General features: G+C 39.8%; 1 protein-coding gene across 1 annotated transcript; it reads left to right on the top strand.

Moving 5' to 3' along the window:
• Positions 1-1960, top strand: LOC118487456. Its single transcript, XM_035984324.1, has 4 exons — positions 1-118; positions 209-903; positions 1008-1872; positions 1932-1960. Exons 1-4 carry the CDS (start codon positions 1-3, stop codon positions 1958-1960), a joined length of 1707 nt encoding a protein of 568 aa, XP_035840217.1.
• The last annotated feature ends 17006 nt before the right edge of the window (positions 1961-18966 follow it).

Below are 18966 nucleotides of genomic sequence, written 5' to 3'. Positions count from 1 at the left end.
ATGGTTTTTGATCTCCGAGACATTCCAGAAAATCTTAAGGTAAAAATTGTTGCCATCCGTTTTCGTAAATATGCTTCTTTGTGGTGGGAGAACGTACAGAAACAACGACAACGGGAGGGTAAACAGAAAGTGGAAACTTGGGAAAAAATGAGGCGTCTTTTACGTAATAAATTCCTACCCGTTAACCATAAACATGACTCTTTTTTAGATTACCACAATCTGAAACAGGGTTCCTTGACGGTAGAAGAATTTATTAACGCTTTTGAGCAACATCGTTTGAGGTGCGGTATAGACGAAGAAGAGGAACAGGTTATTGCCAGGTTTTTGGCGGCACTCAGATCCGATATTGCTGATGTTGTCAGCCTTCAGCAGTATTGGTCGTTTTCCGATGTTTGCATGTTAGCTCACCGGGTTGAAAAACAATTAGCGTCGAAAGGAAAAGCCCCTACCCGTATACCCCCCTCTCGGCGCTTTACTATCCCTACAAACCCAAACAAAACTGATGCCATTAAGCCCATCTCCCAGGCCCAACAAACACCCACTATCCCCTCCAACCAAACCGCACAGGCCCAACATGCCCAACGGTGTTATAAGTGCCACAGACTGGGCCACCTTAAGCGAGAATGCCCCAATAAACAGGTAGTGGCCCTAATAGACGAAACAAAGCCCGTTTATGACTCGGAACCCGAAGACGATACCCATGAACCGTCCCACGTTGTTTTACCCGATACCGACGAGGCTTTAATAATTCAACGAGTCCTCAACACTACCGTCCCCGATTCCTCCGACAACACTTCGTGGCTTCGTAACACATTTTTTCGCACCAAATGTACCGCCAAAGGTAAGCTTTGTACGGTTATTATCGATGGCAGGAGTTGTGAAAATATTGTATCATCCACCATGGTTGAAAAACTAAGTTTGCCCCTACATGACCACCCCGAACCTTACCAACTGACGTGGTTAAAAAAGGGAATATCTTAAAAGTCACGCACCGTTGTCTTGTTCAGTTTTCGATCGGTGATAAATACGTCGACGAGGTTTGGTGTGAAGTTTTACCTATGGATGCGTGTCACATTTTACTCGGTAGACCATGGCAATATGATCGGCGAGCAAAGCATGATGGGTTTCGGAATACATACTCGTTTAAAAAAGATGGGATTAATATTACCTTAGCCCCGTGTGACCCACGAAAAAAACCCGGCCCCTCCTCGGTGGTATCCAAATCGGTTTTCACCACTTTGTTAAAAACCGAGACGCCACAAGTGCTTTTCGGGTTGTTCTTGACCGAGCCGAACCACACTGCCAACCCCGTCCTGCCTCAAGTCCTACCGCTCATTACCGAGTATGCCGACGTTTTCCCTGACGACATCCCCACGGGTCTCCCACTCATGTGGGATATCCAGCATTGTATTGATTTCCTTCCAGGGGCGAGTATACCGAACAAGCCTGCTTATCGTATGAACTCGTCCGAATTTACCGAGTTGAACTGCCAGGTACAGGAATTGTTAGAAAAAGGGTTGATTCGTGAAAGTATGAGTCCGTGCACCGTACCTGCTTTCTTAGTTCCAAAGCCGAATGGGACGTTCCGTATGTGTGTTGACAGTCGAGCGGTAAATAAGATCACAGTCAAATATCGTTTTCCCATTCCCAAGTTTGACGATTTACTCGATCATTTGCATGGGGCTCGGATTTTTTCTAAAATCGATCTGCGTAGCGGTTACCACCAAATCAGGATGCGTGAAGGCGATGAATGGAAAACGGCCTTCAAGACATGTGACGATCTCTATGAGTGGATGGTGATGCCGTTCGGGTTATCGAACGCACCAAGCACGTTCATGCGTCTTATGAATCATATTTTTAAACCGTTCATTGGTACGTGCGTTGTGGTTTATTTTTATGATATTCTTGTTTACAGTGACAACATTGAACAGCACCTCGTCCACCTACGAAGTATTTTTGATGTTTTGCGCAACCAAAAACTTTCTGCGAACAAAGACAAGTGCCATTTTTTGCAACCGGAGGTCATTTTTTTGGGTTTTTTTTTTTATTTCGGGTGGCGGTTTACGTATGGACGAATCGAAGGTTAATGCCATCACAATGTGGCCCGCTCCTAAGTCGCTTCACGACATCAGGAGTTTTCACGGGCTCGCGTCTTTTTATCGCCGGTTCATCCGTAACTTCAGTTCGATCGTGGCACCAATTACTGAATGTTTGAAGAGTTCCAAGTTTACGTGGACCCCGGGTGCCCAATTGGCTTTCAACTCGCTGAAAGCCGCGGTTACACAAGCTCCTGTTCTCGCTATAACCGATTTCAACAACGTCTTTCAGGTTGAATGTGATGCTTCGGGTCTCGGTATTGGGGGTGTTTTGTCTCAAAACAATTGCCCAATCGCATTTTTAGTGAAAAATTCAGTGACACTCGGAAACGCTATAGCACTTATGACAAAGAATTCTACGCCATCATGAGGAGCTTGGAATATTGGCGTCATTATTTGTTACCTAACAAGTTTGTTTTGTTTTCTGATCATCAGGCACTAAAATTCATCCAAGGTCAAGCAAAGTTGAACCCGAGACACGCCAAGTGGGTCGAAACACTTCAAGATTTCAACTTTGTCATTCGCCACAAAGCGGGGACTGCAAATTCAGTGGCGGATGCGCTAAGCCGACGACCCGCCCTACTCGTCACGGTCAGTTTTGATGTTCATGGATTTGATTCTTTTTCGGGCCTATATCCAACCGATCCGGACTTCAAAGATGTCACAACCCCCGATCCCAATTCCCGGGGAACGGGCGGCCGTGAGCCAGTTGCGGTGGTATCGTGGTTATTAATTTATCCAATTTGGCAGCGGAAATTTTCATCAGGACCGTAGTTAGGAAATATTTAAATCAGAGTAAACCACCATATTTTATAATATTAAACACATGGGTAAAACCCAAGTTTTTATTACAAACTGAATTACAGGGATAAATCCCACTTTATTGAAATAAAACGCTTTCTTTTATTTAGGTAACTTTTATTGCCACTTTTCCAAGCCTCCAGTGCTGTCCAGCTGGCTTCTATTTGGCTTTCACATTTCGTTACCTGAAACGCGTTTTTAAAAAGGTTTTGTCAGTGGGAAATACTGGTGAGTGAATCCCAGTTTAATCAAGTTTAAATAAAAAGTCACAGTGAACAGTATTGAGGGCGATCCCGCAATTACATTTGTTTACAAGTTATATCAATTATCACCCGTGGTACTGTCGACACCCGACTTGTGGTAATGTTACTCCATATCCAGGTTTCCTATCCAGGTTGTAACAATTTTGTATACAAAACCCCAACATACCCGTGATAATTGTATTCTTTACAAATACTCAATAACTGTTATTTGCATAGAAAAGTATGCAAGGTTTTGTAAAAACATTTAACAAAAAGTGGATCAACTCACATTGCTGTTTTAGGTTATCCTTTATGATTTCCTGGTGAATATCTATAATTTACACAAATGCACGTGTGTTAGTATAATAACCCAATTTAACATTAGTAATACCCTCCCCGAGACGGCATTCCAACGACTACGTCGGGCAGAACCACGACAGCCGTTACGGAACCCTGGATCAATCGGGCAGAGTACCTAATACGTCTCCAGGGGTTATAATACTTACATCGTAGCAGAACCTCGCTATTTTAGGGGGTATTGGACTCGGGTATAACGCCCGCTATTTAAAAGCTAGAGAGAAAGAAAAAGAATTGAGCGAAACTGACTGAAGGCCGTTGCCCTCTATTTATAGTTGTGAAATCGCGTCCCCACGCGGCCCGCGTGAAGGTTGGGCCTGGTTCTACGCGGCCCGCATGGCCTAGGACCTAGGCTTAGCTGATCCGGGTCATCTTATAGGTTCGACACGAGTTGGACACGTGGCCGCTCCGGGTCACGCCACAATTCCAGACACTCGCGGCCCGCATGGACTTAATCCACCATGTACGCGGCCCGCTTGGGCTTAGGGTTTTGGCAAATCCTGGTTACTACTCGCGCGGCCCGCTTAAGCTTGAGGTGAGGCCCATGCGGCCCGCCTCAACTTAACTTTTATTGTTTTTATTTATTTTATATAATATAATCTAGTTCAAGGGTTCGGTTTTCACATACGGGGTACATATAGAGACACATAGATATATTTCAAGATATATTAGGGTATCAGAATTTTTTATGAGGATGTCGGTTTTACTGAGGGTTGTTATATCCTCCCCACCTTGTTTTAGAGCTCGTCCTCGAGATCTACTGGAACAAGTGTGGATATTTCTTTTTCATTTCTGACTCAAGCTCCCACGTATACTCGGGTCCTCTTTTGGAGTCCCACTTTACTTTGACCAGAACTAGTCTTTTATGCTTGAGATTCTTAACTTTCCTATCTTCAATTTGCAGTGGCTTTTCTACAAACTTGAGTTGTTGATTAACCTCTATATCCTTAAGAGGTACTATGAGTGATTCGTCAGCTAGACACTTTTTAAGATTAGATACATGAAACACATCATGTATTCCTGCCATTTCCTCTGGCAGTCGTAGCTGATAGGCTACAGGTCCTATTCTTCTGATAATTTCAAAAGGTCCAATATACCTGGGACTTAGCTTTCCTCTTTTGATGAATCTTACCACTCCTTTCCAGGGTGAAACTTTTAATAATACTTTATCTCCCACTTGAAATTCTAATGGTTTGCGTCTATTGTCAGCGTAGCTCTTCTGGCGATCACGTGCGGCTTTCAGTCGTTCTTTGACTTGAATAATTTTGTCGGTTGTTTCTTGTACTATCTCGGGTCCAGATAGTTGCTTTTCTCCAATTTCCGCCCAACAGACTGGGGTTCTGCACTTTCTTCCATAAAGTGCTTCGAATGGTGCAGCATTGATACTTGTGTGATAACTGTTATTATACGAAAATTCTATCAAAGGTAAGTGTTCGTCCCAATTACCTCCAAAGTCAATTACACAAGCTCTAAGCATATCTTCCATTGTCTGAATTGTTCTTTCACTTTGTCCATCTGTTTGAGGATGATAAGCGGTGCTTAGGTTTAGCCTGGTCCCCATTGCTTTTTTGAAAACTTGCCCAAAAATGAGAAGTAAAACGACTATCTCTATCAGAAACAATGGATAAGGGAATGCCATGTAAAGAAACGATTTCATTTACATATAATTTGGCTAATTGTTCCATACTAAAAGTTTCTTTCATTGGTAAGAAATGAGCTGATTTGGTCAACCTATCTACAATCACCCAGATTGTATCATTACCTTTTCTTGTTTTGGGTAATTTAGTAACAAAATCCATTGTTATTAATTCCCATTTCCACACTGGCATTTCTAGTTGCTGTAACAAACCCGAGGGTTTCTGATGTTCAGCTTTAACTTGCGAGCAAGTTAAACATTTAGAAACATATGCTGCTACATCCTTTTTCATTCCTATCCACCAGAAATTTTTCTTTAAATCCTGGTACATTTTATCGCTTCCTGGATGCATCGTATATTTAGATTTATGAGCTTCTTCTAATATACGGTGACGTAAGTTTCCTAATTTAGGTATCCAGGTTCTCTTTTTATGAAATCTCCAAATTCCATCCGTTCCTTTTTCTAATTCCTTAATCATTCCTTTTAATTTTTCAGTATCTTCCTTGATTACTGAATCTTGTGCTTTTCTAATCTGTTCATTTAAATCTACTTGCAGATTTAATTTAAGAGAACGTACCCTTCTTTGTTTTTCGTAATATTTTCGACTTAAAGCATCAGCCACCACATTGGCTTTTCCTGCGTGATACTGGATATCACAGTCATAATCGCTAAGCAATTCCATCCAGCGTCTTTGTCTCATATTCAACTCTTTTTGCCCGAAAACATATCTTAAACTTTTATGATCTGTGAATATGGTAAACTTACTACCATAAAGATAATGTCTCCAAATCTTAAGGGCAAAAATTATAGCTCCTAATTCCAAATCATGGGTTGAATAATTTCCTTCATGATTCTTAAGTTGTCTAGAGGCGTAAGCTATAACCTTTTGACGTTGCATCAACACACATCCATAACCTAATTTAGAAGCATCACAGTAAATTACAAAGTCTTCATTTCCTTCTGGTAATGCTAATATAGGTGCATGGGTTAATCTTTGCTTAAGGATTCTAAAGGCTTCTTCTTGTTTTGGTCCCCATTCAAACTTAACAGATTTACAGGTTAACTTAGTCAAAGGAATGGCTATCCTAGAAAAATCTCGAATAAATCTTCTATAATAACCGGCCAATCCTAAGAAACTTCTAACCTCAGTTGGTGATTCAGGAGTTTTCCATTTGGTGATTGCCTCTATCTTTGCTGGGTCTACATGAATTCCTTCATGATTCACTAAATGTCCGAGAAATTGTACCTGTTCTAACCAAAACTCACACTTCGAAAACTTAACATAAAGCTTTTCTTTTCTTAACAAGCTCAAAAGTAAGTGCAAGTGCTTAGCATGCTCTTCTTTACTTTTGGAGTAAATTAGAATATCATCTATAAAGACAATTATGAATTTATCCAAATATGGCTTACATATTCGGTTCATCATGTCCATAAATGCGGCTGGGGCATTGGTTAATCCAAATGGCATGACAGTAAATTCATAATGACCGTACCTTGTTCTGAATGCGGTTTTAGGAATATCCTCTTCCTGTACCTTTAATTGATGATATCCTGATCTTAAATCGATTTTAGAGAAAAATCGAGCTCCTTGAAGTTGATCAAACAAATCATCGATTCTTGGTAATGGGTACCGATTCTTAATCGTGACTTTGTTCAGTTCACGGTAGTCAATGCACATACGCATTGATCCGTCCTTCTTTTTGACAAATAATATCGGTGCTCCCCATGGCGATGAACTTGGCTGTATGAATCCTTTTTCCAACAATTCATCCAATTGTTTCTTCAGTTCTTGCATTTCGGCGGGTGCCAAACGGTAAGGTGCTTTGGCAATTGGTACTGTTCCAGGTAGTAAATGAATTCTAAATTCAACTTCCCTGTCTGGCGGTAATCCTGGCAATTCTTCTGGAAAGACATCTGAAAATTGGGATACTACTGGGATTTCTTTTAATTCTTTTCCTTTAGTGTTAGTGATTATAGAAATCAAATACACTATAGATCCTTTTCTTATACAACTTGCAGTTTTCATTACAGAGATGAATTTTGTAGACCTAAAGGGTTTATCTCCTTTAATTGAGATCTTTTCACCTCTTGGTGATTTTAATTGAATTGTCTTTTGATCACATAAAATACTGGCTTTATTGGCTATTAACCAATCCATCCCTAACACAACATCAAATCCAGCCAGATTCATTGGGTAAAGGTTTGCCATAAATTTTTGATTAAAAATTTCTATTCTTGCCCCCTGCAAGATTTCAGAAATCCTAACAGTTTCTCCATTTGCGGTTTCTACTAGACATTCTTGTGGTAGTTTAGTTAATGATTTATTTAGGAGTTTGCAAAATGAAGTATTAATAAAACTTTGGTTTGCACCAGAGTCAAATAATACTTTAGCAAAAATATCATTAACTAAAAACGTACCAGTAATGACGTCTGGAATCATCTTGGCTTCTTCTGCAGTCAAAACGAATGCTCTAGCATTTTTAGGATTCTTGTTGTTTGCAGCTGGAGTCAATTTTGGGCAGTTGGTCCTAATATGACCTTTTTCTCCACAATTGTAGCACATTCCATTACTAGATTTTCTTCTGCAATTTTCTTCCTTATGACCTGGCAACTTACAGAAATTGCAGTAATTAGAGCATCTCCCAGAATGCTTTTTCCTGCAGTTCCTGCAGTATGGTGCAGAGGTAGAACCTATATTCCTACGGTTAGAATTCCCAGAACGGAATTCTTGGGTAAGCCTTTGGGTTAAGTTTCTCCTCTGATCTTCTTCCCTAGTACGGATTAATTCATCTGTCAAGGTATTAGCTAGTTCTACAGCTTCTTCTATGGTTTGAGGTCTAGCTGCCTTGACTACATGTCTAATTTCTCCAATTAATCCCCATATGTAACGGGAAATTAATACCGGTTCAGGTGATGCAAGATTTGGCACTATCCTAGCATATTCAAAGAATGTGGTAGTGTAACCTTTACTGTCTACCCCGGTCATTCTAAGATTCAGAAATTTATTTGCTATTTGTTCTTTTTCATTGGGAGGGCAGAATTTCCTTTCTACCATGTTCTTAAATTCCTCCCACTCCATGTTATAAACCCTATCACTTCCTCTGGTTTGGAGAATAGTGTTCCACCATTCTAGGGCTGCATTCTTAAATAGATTGGAAGCAAACATTATTTTATCTTCTTCAGCACACTTGCTTATTTTCAGAACGGCCTCAGTTTTCTCTATCCAGCGTAAAGCTGCAATGGGTCCTTCATTGCCCGAGAATTCTATTGGTTTGCAGGACCAGAATTCTTTGTAAGAACAACCATGTGGAATGGTTCTTCTTCTTTTAGGAATGGGCGCTTGAAGTACAAGTTCATTGTTCACGCTGTTTTCTAGTTCAGTTGGTCGCTTACTGCTATGCTTACTTTTATTATTCGCTTCTTGAACAGTTTGAATAATAAAGGGCATTGCATCTATAATTCCTTGTGCCACAATATGCTGAACGGCACTATTATCCATTTGGTTTCCGTTGTTATCGTTGTTCAGATTCTCGTTAACCACGTTATTGTTACTCTGGTTATCGTTATTCAGATTTTCTTGATTTCCCGCGTCGGCCATCTGAATTTTAGACATTTACCAAATATTAATATCACAAATAATATTTGTATATAACCGATCACATAACACGCACTTTTTTTAACCAAAAGCGTCGAACATTGCGACTTTACTCTTTTTATATATATTATGCATCGATACACACCAGTACAGAAATTAAAATTACAGTACCGACTGAAATGTAAAGCTACAATACTAGTAGTATGCATCCGTAGTTTTTTTTTTTTTTTTTTCTAACACATACACACATATATTATTATATTATTATTATTATTATTACTACTACTATTTTTACCATCACCTTTACTGATATGGATTCATCCAAAAATCCATATTACGCTCATCGTATTTCCATACGAGGCGTTCTCCCACCTGTCGCATACGATCACTGCTTTCTAAAATTTCCTCCCCAAAAGTCCTAAGTTCCTGGACATTTTCTGCACTCATTGGGGGTGCAGGTTCTAGGACTGGGTTCGGAATTTGTGGTGCGGGTGCTTGATACGGGACCTGGTAAGGGTATGGATTTTCTAAGATTTCCCTAACATAAGCATCAGTAATATTATAGGGATCTTGTGGATCTAACCCTGGGTAAGCTCCTAGATTTGGCATTGGCACATTTTCCTGAATTGGGTTTTGTTGCACATAATCCCTAACATCGTCCCACCAGGGGTCGTAATTGTTTGGGTCTAGAGGATCAGGTGCAGGTACCCTAGGTATCTCCTCCGGGTTGAAATCAGGCATTTCTATCTGGTTTTCTATTTCCATGGGTTGATCAGGATTTTGTGGTTGTGGTGCTAGCATTTGTTCTAGGTTTGGGTCAGCAGCAGTGGTTGCTAAAATATGGATATTAGCAATACCCCTATTGAGCATATCCTGATTATAAGCATCAGTTTCTCTTTTTGCTGCGGCTAACATTCGCTGTTCCTGCAACTTTTTCATTCTTTTCCTACGCTCGTGCGCTCCCCTACTGAACCATCCCCTCTTTTTCTGAGGAAATGGCTCTTCAGACTGAGCCTTAAACACAAAGATCCCTTCTTCTGTGTCAGCAGAATACCCTGAGAGGGCAGGCTGAGAAGAGGAGGTGCCTTCGCTCCTAGGCGAACCAGACAGTTGACGATAGGCGTCAGAAGGTCCTTGGTCACTCATACTGTAAACTAACAAATAGTCAGATAACACATAGCAAGAAATACAATTATGCACGTATTTCCGTAATTTATTTCCTAACAATTTGAATTTTGATGTCAGCGGAACACTTCTGTGGCTGAATCAGTGGCATAGCTCTGATACCACCTCCTGTCACAACCCCCGATCCCAATTCCCGGGGAACGGGCGGCCGTGAGCCAGTTGCGGTGGTATCGTGGTTATTAATTTATCCAATTTGGCAGCGGAAATTTTCATCAGGACCGTAGTTAGGAAATATTTAAATCAGAGTAAACCACCATATTTTATAATATTAAACACATGGGTAAAACCCAAGTTTTTATTACAAACTGAATTACAGGGATAAATCCCACTTTATTGAAATAAAACGCTTTCTTTTATTTAGGTAACTTTTATTGCCACTTTTCCAAGCCTCCAGTGCTGTCCAGCTGGCTTCTATTTGGCTTTCACATTTCGTTACCTGAAACGCGTTTTTAAAAAGGTTTTGTCAGTGGGAAATACTGGTGAGTGAATCCCAGTTTAATCAAGTTTAAATAAAAAGTCACAGTGAACAGTATTGAGGGCGATCCCGCAATTACATTTGTTTACAAGTTATATCAATTATCACCCGTGGTACTGTCGACACCCGACTTGTGGTAATGTTACTCCATATCCAGGTTTCCTATCCAGGTTGTAACAATTTTGTATACAAAACCCCAACATACCCGTGATAATTGTATTCTTTACAAATACTCAATAACTGTTATTTGCATAGAAAAGTATGCAAGGTTTTGTAAAAACATTTAACAAAAAGTGGATCAACTCACATTGCTGTTTTAGGTTATCCTTTATGATTTCCTGGTGAATATCTATAATTTACACAAATGCACGTGTGTTAGTATAATAACCCAATTTAACATTAGTAATACCCTCCCCGAGACGGCATTCCAACGACTACGTCGGGCAGAACCACGACAGCCGTTACGGAACCCTGGATCAATCGGGCAGAGTACCTAATACGTCTCCAGGGGTTATAATACTTACATCGTAGCAGAACCTCGCTATTTTAGGGGGTATTGGACTCGGGTATAACGCCCGCTATTTAAAAGCTAGAGAGAAAGAAAAAGAATTGAGCGAAACTGACTGAAGGCCGTTGCCCTCTATTTATAGTTGTGAAATCGCGTCCCCACGCGGCCCGCGTGAAGGTTGGGCCTGGTTCTACGCGGCCCGCATGGCCTAGGACCTAGGCTTAGCTGATCCGGGTCATCTTATAGGTTCGACACGAGTTGGACACGTGGCCGCTCCGGGTCACGCCACAATTCCAGACACTCGCGGCCCGCATGGACTTAATCCACCATGTACGCGGCCCGCTTGGGCTTAGGGTTTTGGCAAATCCTGGTTACTACTCGCGCGGCCCGCTTAAGCTTGAGGTGAGGCCCATGCGGCCCGCCTCAACTTAACTTTTATTGTTTTTATTTATTTTATATAATATAATCTAGTTCAAGGGTTCGGTTTTCACATACGGGGTACATATAGAGACACATAGATATATTTCAAGATATATTAGGGTATCAGAATTTTTTATGAGGATGTCGGTTTTACTGAGGGTTGTTATAAAAGACGTATGGAAATCCACCGTAGCAGGCCCACACAAAAAGTTTGTACGACACCGTGATCTGTTATATAAGGGGTCGAGATTATGTGTTCCGGTTTCATCGTTTCGGGAAGCAATCATCTTAGAATACCATCAAGGTGCACTAGCCGGACACTACGGTCGGGATAAAACTGTTGCACTTGTCAAAGAACGATTTTTTTGGCCAAGAATTTCTAAAGCCGTACCCATGATCATCAAAAGGTGCCGTGTGTGCCACCTCGCAAAAGCCCGTCATAGTAACCAAGGGCTGTATACGCCTTTGCCTGTGCCAGAACGACCGTGGGAGGATGTCAGTCTCGATTTTGTTTTGGGGTTACCACTTACCCAACGAAAAAAGGACTCAATTATGGTGGTTGTCGATCGCTTTTCGAAAATGGCGCATTTCTTACCGTGTGTAAAAACATACGATGCGTCACAGGTGGCTCGTCTGTACTTTACGGAGATTGTTCATTTACATGGCGTTCCTAAATCCATAACATCCGATAGAGACGTGAAATTTGTTAGCCATTTTTGGAAGACTTCCTACAAGCGTCTGGGGGCAAATTTACAGTTTAGTAGTTCACATCACCCACAGACCAACGACCAAACCTAGGTAACAAATCGGAGTCTGGGTAACCTTTTGAGGAGTTTGGTTGGGAAACATCCTAAGCAGTGGGATTTAGTTTTATCTCAAGCGGAATTTGCGTATAATAGGTCAAATAATAGTTCCACAGGTCGTAGCCCGTTTTTTATTGTGTATGACGACAACCGTTCACTCCTTTGGATCTGGCGCCGAAACTGGATGTGGATAATTTTAGCGCCGACGGGGAAGAATAAGCAAAAATAGATCAAATTGTTACACGAACAGGTCCGAGATCAAATCACGACTCATAACTTGCAATATAAAGCTAAAGCGAATCAACATCGAAAGAAAAAGGTTTTTAATGAAGGCGACCGGGTTTGGATTTTTTTGAGCAAAGAACGATTTCCCCCGGGTCGGTACGGCAAGTTAAACCCGAGAGCCGATGGTCCTTTTCGGGTGTTGAAACGAATAAACGACAACGCGTACAAGATCGAGCTTCCGGGTCACTACAACGTCTCGGCAACGTTTAATCTAGAATATTTGTCACCGTACGAGGGAGGAAATGTGGACGACTCGAAGACGAGTCGTTTTTTAGAAGGGGAGGATGATACGGATCCGTCCCACAATTCTCAGCCCGACATGGAGGAAGCCCGACATGGAGGAAGCCCGACATGGAGGAAGCCCAACGTGATATTGGACCGATGGAAGGTGGCTAGAAACGATCGGACCGGCCCAAGTGTTTTCTTCCGGCCCGTTAATTAGCATTATCTTTTAATTAGTTTGTTTAAATTTTAAAACTTGGATTATCTTGTTATCTTTTATTCCTTTTGTTTTGAACCTTGGTATTTTATCTTTTTTGGCTGGAATGAATTATTCAGTTTTGAAGTTTCACAATGTTTGTTTCCTTTCTTGTTTGGCCGATTGGTAATTGATCACCGGGTTTTCTCGTTGTTGATCACGAGAGGTTATCCACAAGCTAGGGTTTCTAGCTTCCGCTTATACGAATCCGTATAAAAAAAGCTTCGATAATAGTGTCCCGCTCTGGATAAATAGCGATAGTAGTGGTAGTGATAGTAGCGGTAGCAACAACAACATTTAAAATATTATATTGGCAAAATTATACAAGACTATCGCACGATATTTTTTCGGACATCTTCAAGTATTCATCCCACAAGTCGGGTAAGGTCCTGTACGCAAGTTGACGGGTAGTCAACGTACATTTTGTTATGCCTGAAAAATTGAGTACCCCTCTAGCATCACGTCACGGCTTTGTTGGAAAAAATCAAACGAGTTTGCAAATCTTCAACTACTCGTAGAGAAAGTTATCGACTCATACAAAAACGTCGCCTAAAAAGATTTTCATTATTAACCAGATTTTTAGAAAAGTAGACACGTAACAATAGTTCATAAGCCGCCTCACGATCCCGGTCAAGATGATGTCGTCTTGTTAAGGGGTGCCGAGTTAAACCTTGGATTACTTCATTCACTAGCTATAACGTTAACTTATTTTTATGTTTCTAAAACCTAACTTTTATTATGTTGAATATTCTTTTTTATTATTTTTTATTTAAAGTTTTTTTTTGAAGGAAAAAACTTTTAACATACAAGTTTTATATAAACTAGTATTAAGCACCCCTGTGTTGTGGCAGGGGCGTAAAACCGTACCAAATAGCATCAATGTCATACCCTCGTGAGCGACACCAACACTGAATTAGCGGTGTGTTAATGTGAAGAAATTAGATCGAAATGTAAAAAATAAAATATAATAACTAAGTCGATCTGGGACCCACACGTTATGACGAACCTCTCAAACGGGAAAAAATAGAAGACGTAAAAACGTTGAACCGCACATGCACGTTGCATCATGTTAACGCGCAAAACTTAGAATGAAGCATAAAACAAAATGTAAAAACGTTAAACCACACACGTATGTTGCATGGTGTCACAACCCAACCGATGGCGGAAACATCGGAGTGAGATGAAAACGAGATTGTTCATTACTCATAACACTAAATTGCGACAAGTATTTAAATAATGAATTTCATTTCATTGCTAGAGAATTAATTACATTGTTGAAATCAAAATACAACAACTTGGAACAAAAGAATTACATTACAACAAGGACTTAAAGTCTAAATGTGTTTCTAGGCATCCTACTAAATTCCATGCATCCTCAACATCATGATAACCTGCAACATGTTTTAAAAGCATAGTTCAATATAAACGTATTGGCAAGTACACTAGTTTTAGACACATGACATAAGTATAAAAAGTATTTCTCAAATCCAACAAGGCAATTTATATACAAGGTCAAACTAGCATACATAACTAAAAGTCAAACCCAAATGTCCACAAGAATAATAAGCATCCCTCGCCACAAAAGTGAACGAGACCGTTATCTATAATAATATGCATCCCTCGATACCGAAGTGATCGAGACCCTAAAGTATATAACTTAACAAAACCCCGTCGGGTGGTGTGCTACTCCTATAGCGCTATAATTGTTAAGGTGGGCTAGCTAAGTTAATGACAAGCAGCATGTATGAATCTAGCATGAACCTAAGCATAACAAAAGCATGTATAACGGATTGAGAGGTTAAGTATGTTTGTGTGTGTTTGTGCATTTCGTAATTTAACATGTTACAACCCGAAGTGTGTAAAAAGAAAATGGGTCAAGTGTACTCACAAAATTGCTAAGTCTTCCATTTATCCATATATTGATGAGTTAATGAGAATAGAAGAATGAATGGGTTTGGTGTTGGAGTTTTTGGGGAGTTTAGACTCGGAGTTAGGAATTTAAAGTAGTGAAAGTATGCATATACGAAAGTAATATCTAAGTTCTAAGAGTTTGTTTATGACACCATATCAAGTGGTTTCATGGGTCCTAAATTGCCCATAGGAATCACAACAAGTACTCTAGATTCTTTGATATGTTAGCTTATGTTCGTCACCATTAATCATGGCTTGATTAACATCACAACTCAGCCACGTTCTTATATAATTACTCATCGTTTATATATATTAATAATTCATCCTAAAACTAAGTTGTAACACCCTAAAAAGGTTTATTAGACATAAGTTAAATTAACTAAAATTTAACTTAGTTAATGGGAAATGTTACAATTACTAGAAATAAAATGAGAAGCGTTTAAGTTAAATAAGTAAACTAACTAGAAGGGACAAAGGTGTTAAATGTCAAAACTCAAATTAATAAAAGAATGAAAAATTAAAACACACACACGGTGTGTGAGTCTGGGCGATCGAACAGAGGGCGGGGACAAGGTGAAAACCCTAGTTTTACCAATTCCATCAAATTGGGTAGAGATTTCAAGGATAATCAGTTGCATGACCCTAATTTTCGATCATCTAAACATACTCAGTAAAGTGGTAAGTCGAATTTCTTGATTTGGTGAATTATAGGAAATGGGTTTCAACCCTAATCATGAGTTTATGATATGATATGAGTAATTAGAAGCAGGATTTGCATTATAGAATAAGGTTTATGTTGATTTTTATGATTTTAAAGACTTGATGCATGAACCCGTTTTGTATGAAATCTTTATGAATGTAGGATGATCAAAATGATAGTAGTAATCATGTATGAACTTGAAATCTTAATGGTTGATCTTGTGTGATGTATGAACACTAGATAATTTGATGTAAAGTAAAAAGAATCATACGACTTGTTTGATTATTGAAGAATTAGTAGATGAACTAGTAGAATCATTTCTTAAGATAATTGTATTAAGTGTCTTGTTAATGCGAAACCCGCCAAGTATTCGATGAAATGCTTAAGAGAACAAATATGTGAAATTTGGAAATTTATGTAATGTTATCATATGGTGAACTATGTAAAAGATGGAATGATATTCGATGGACTAAATGAAGGAATGAACTTGTTAATGTGGGCGTGAAGGAAGAAGGCTCAAGTGCTAGGAAAACGGAAGACGCACAAAATCAAGGTATGTTGTATTTCAAACATAAATTTTATTTGGTCGTTCAATGTTTTTCTATAAAAGCTTAGGCTATAGTAGTTTAGTGTAAATATGAAGTATGTAGCCTAACCCGTTGTGAACGGGTCATTGAGAATGAATGTTTATGAATGGACAAGTGTATAGTCGACTCGTCTTAAACGAACCTAAGGAATGTATGTTGATGCAAAAAGGAAAGTAATGAATTAAATCCGTTATAAACGGGTTGAAATAGATGTATGTAATTGTTATGAAAAGGATGTATTCGATTCGTTATAAACGAACCGAACGGATGTTTATGTATGCTTGCAAATGCCAGTTTCAACGGGTTAAAGAATGGCGTGTTTTATCTCAATTACGAGATAGTATGTTTTGACCCGTTTCATCAGGTAAGAAAGTGCATGTATGAAATGAAAGTATGAAATGGATTAATTCGATTTATTAGCTTAGTAGTAACATAACTGACGGAATTAATTTTGATGCTTGAAGTAGGTAAATCCTCAACTTAAATGGCTTGGCGACTTAGGACGAGCACAGGCATGAATCACGCCATTATGCGCTTCCAATACTTTCGTATTGACATTTATGGGTCAAAAATACTTTGTTGTAAATAATTTTTGTTAATAGCTAGACTTTTAAAACGTAATGTTACGATCTTTGTTATGTCTTTTGAACTTGCCGTAGAATTAGTTGAAATGATGATTGTTAAAACAGGGATCCGCTCGTTTTATGGACGAGTCATGCCCAAATTTTGTTAAAATTTGTATATTATTATTATTATTATTATTATTATTACTATTATTATTTTCGAATGTAAAAAGAATGGGCGTTATAAGTTGGTATCAGAGCCAAGGTTTTAGGGATTCAACCACAGGTTAGAGTGCTCGAACTCAAACTGACGGCTCGCTCGAAGGTGCGCTCGCTCCAAGATCGCGCACGAGGTAAAAGTTTAAGTTTTCGGTATATGTAAGCATGTATGATGTGTTAACAATATAAATTTTTAAGTTTTGTATGAGGGGGAGTAAGAATGGGGGTGATACGGGAAGTTCCAAGACCAGTATGGTTGGAAAACGGGCTTGGAAAACGATTAGAACAGCCAAAACTCAAGCTGCAGCGAAGCGACACCAGACTAGCCGTCGCCCCCCACTTTGGCCGACGCCCTAACCTCCTGCTTACGGAGGTTTTGGCAGATACGACTTTGTAGGCACCGTCACCGACGGTAAGGGTGGGCGTCGGCGACGGCCCGTGTGGCCCCAGAATCGCTGAAATTTTAGTTTTTCATATCTTTGAATTCCGAAAGCCCGTTTTACGGTTTTATCGAGTTCTTAGAAGATATGACAAGTTATATCGAGTTAAAATAGTTCATTGGTGATGGAATGAAATTCATAAAAGTCGAATGTAATTTATGAAATGGCAAGGAATGAATGACGAATCTAAGGGGTCAAAATTGAAATGTATGATCGTGAATGAAATGATAAAAGACTAAAGCACCTTGATATGTTGAAAGCTTATGATTTGTAATAAACATAAACGATATTGTGTAGATGAAGGACGCGGGGAATGAGAATGAGGATGAAATAGCACGACAAGAAGAATTTGATAATAAAGTTATGGAAGCGGCAGAAAGGGTTATACAAGCAAACCTTCCCAAATTAGCTCAAGAAGTCGAAAGCCGTGTATTGGGGGTGGTAGATATTATGATGACTAGTAAAATCGAAGAATTGAAGGAGATGATCGAAGGGTCTAAAAGTAAAAGCAAGGCACGTAGGTGCACGTACAAAGATTTTATGGCATGCAATCCTACCACCTATGATGGCAAGATTGATCCGATACTATGCCAAAGGTGGATTTCAAATATATAGGCGATGTTCATACGGAGTCGGTGTGATAAGGAAGACCAAGTGATGTTCGTTACGGGTCAACTCATTTTACAAGAGAAGGATTGGTGGGACGCGTATTGTAAGGAAGTAGGTGAGGACAAGCTTCAGACAATGACTTGGCAGGAATTCAAGGAACCTTTCCTGAAATATCATTGTCCTCAGTCAGCCATTGATAGGATTCAGGAGGATTGCTTAAGCCTCCGGCAGAAAAATGAAACGATCAACGAGATAACGAATACCTTCTTGGATAAAATGAAATTCTGCAGGGATTTTGTGAAGACAGAAAGAATGAAGATCAACCGCTATCATGGCATGTTAAAGGCTGAATATAGGGAGTTTATCACTCCCTCGAAATGCGATATATAACAACCCTCCTAAAATTATTTCCTACACCTATAAATTATTTAAAATGTCTCTATATGTCTTAAAACATACCCCATATGCGAAAACCTAGCCCAAAATACCTTATATAATTAAACATTAAATAAAAACAAGAAAATATAGCCGCTCGCGGGCCGCGAAGGCCTTGCCTTCAGCCTACGCGGGGCGCGACAGCTAGTCGTCAAGACACAACCCGGTGCTGCCAAGTGTTATGCCATTTGTCGAGCCAACCCCATGAACAGGCCCCGCTAAACCCTACATCCCCTATGTCGCGGGGCGCGAAGACCCCTTAGGGTTCCTTCGCGGGCCGCGAGAACCTGGTCGACCAGCTCTATAAAATGGGAGCTCAGCAGTTCATTTTCGTCGCTCATTTCCATCGAATTCTCTATCAATTTCTGTAGTGTAATCACTATACTCGGGCATAATACCCCTAAATGATGAAGTTCTGCCTCGTTGTAAGTATGATAACCCCCGGTTACATATTAGATACACTGCCCGATTGATCTAGGGTTCCGTAACGGCTGTTGGAATTCTGTCTCGGGGAGGGTATTACTGATGTAAATATTGGGTTATTATACTAACGCGTGTGCATTGTGTAATTAATAGATAATCACCAAGATATCCTAAAGGAAAACCCTAAGATAGCAATGT

Source organism: Helianthus annuus, chromosome 15 (genome assembly GCF_002127325.2).
Source record: "Helianthus annuus cultivar XRQ/B chromosome 15, HanXRQr2.0-SUNRISE, whole genome shotgun sequence".
NCBI lineage: Eukaryota > Viridiplantae > Streptophyta > Magnoliopsida > Asterales > Asteraceae > Helianthus > Helianthus annuus.
The sequence above is the reverse complement of the archived record's forward strand: the minus strand, read 5'-3'. Positions and strand labels throughout refer to the sequence as shown.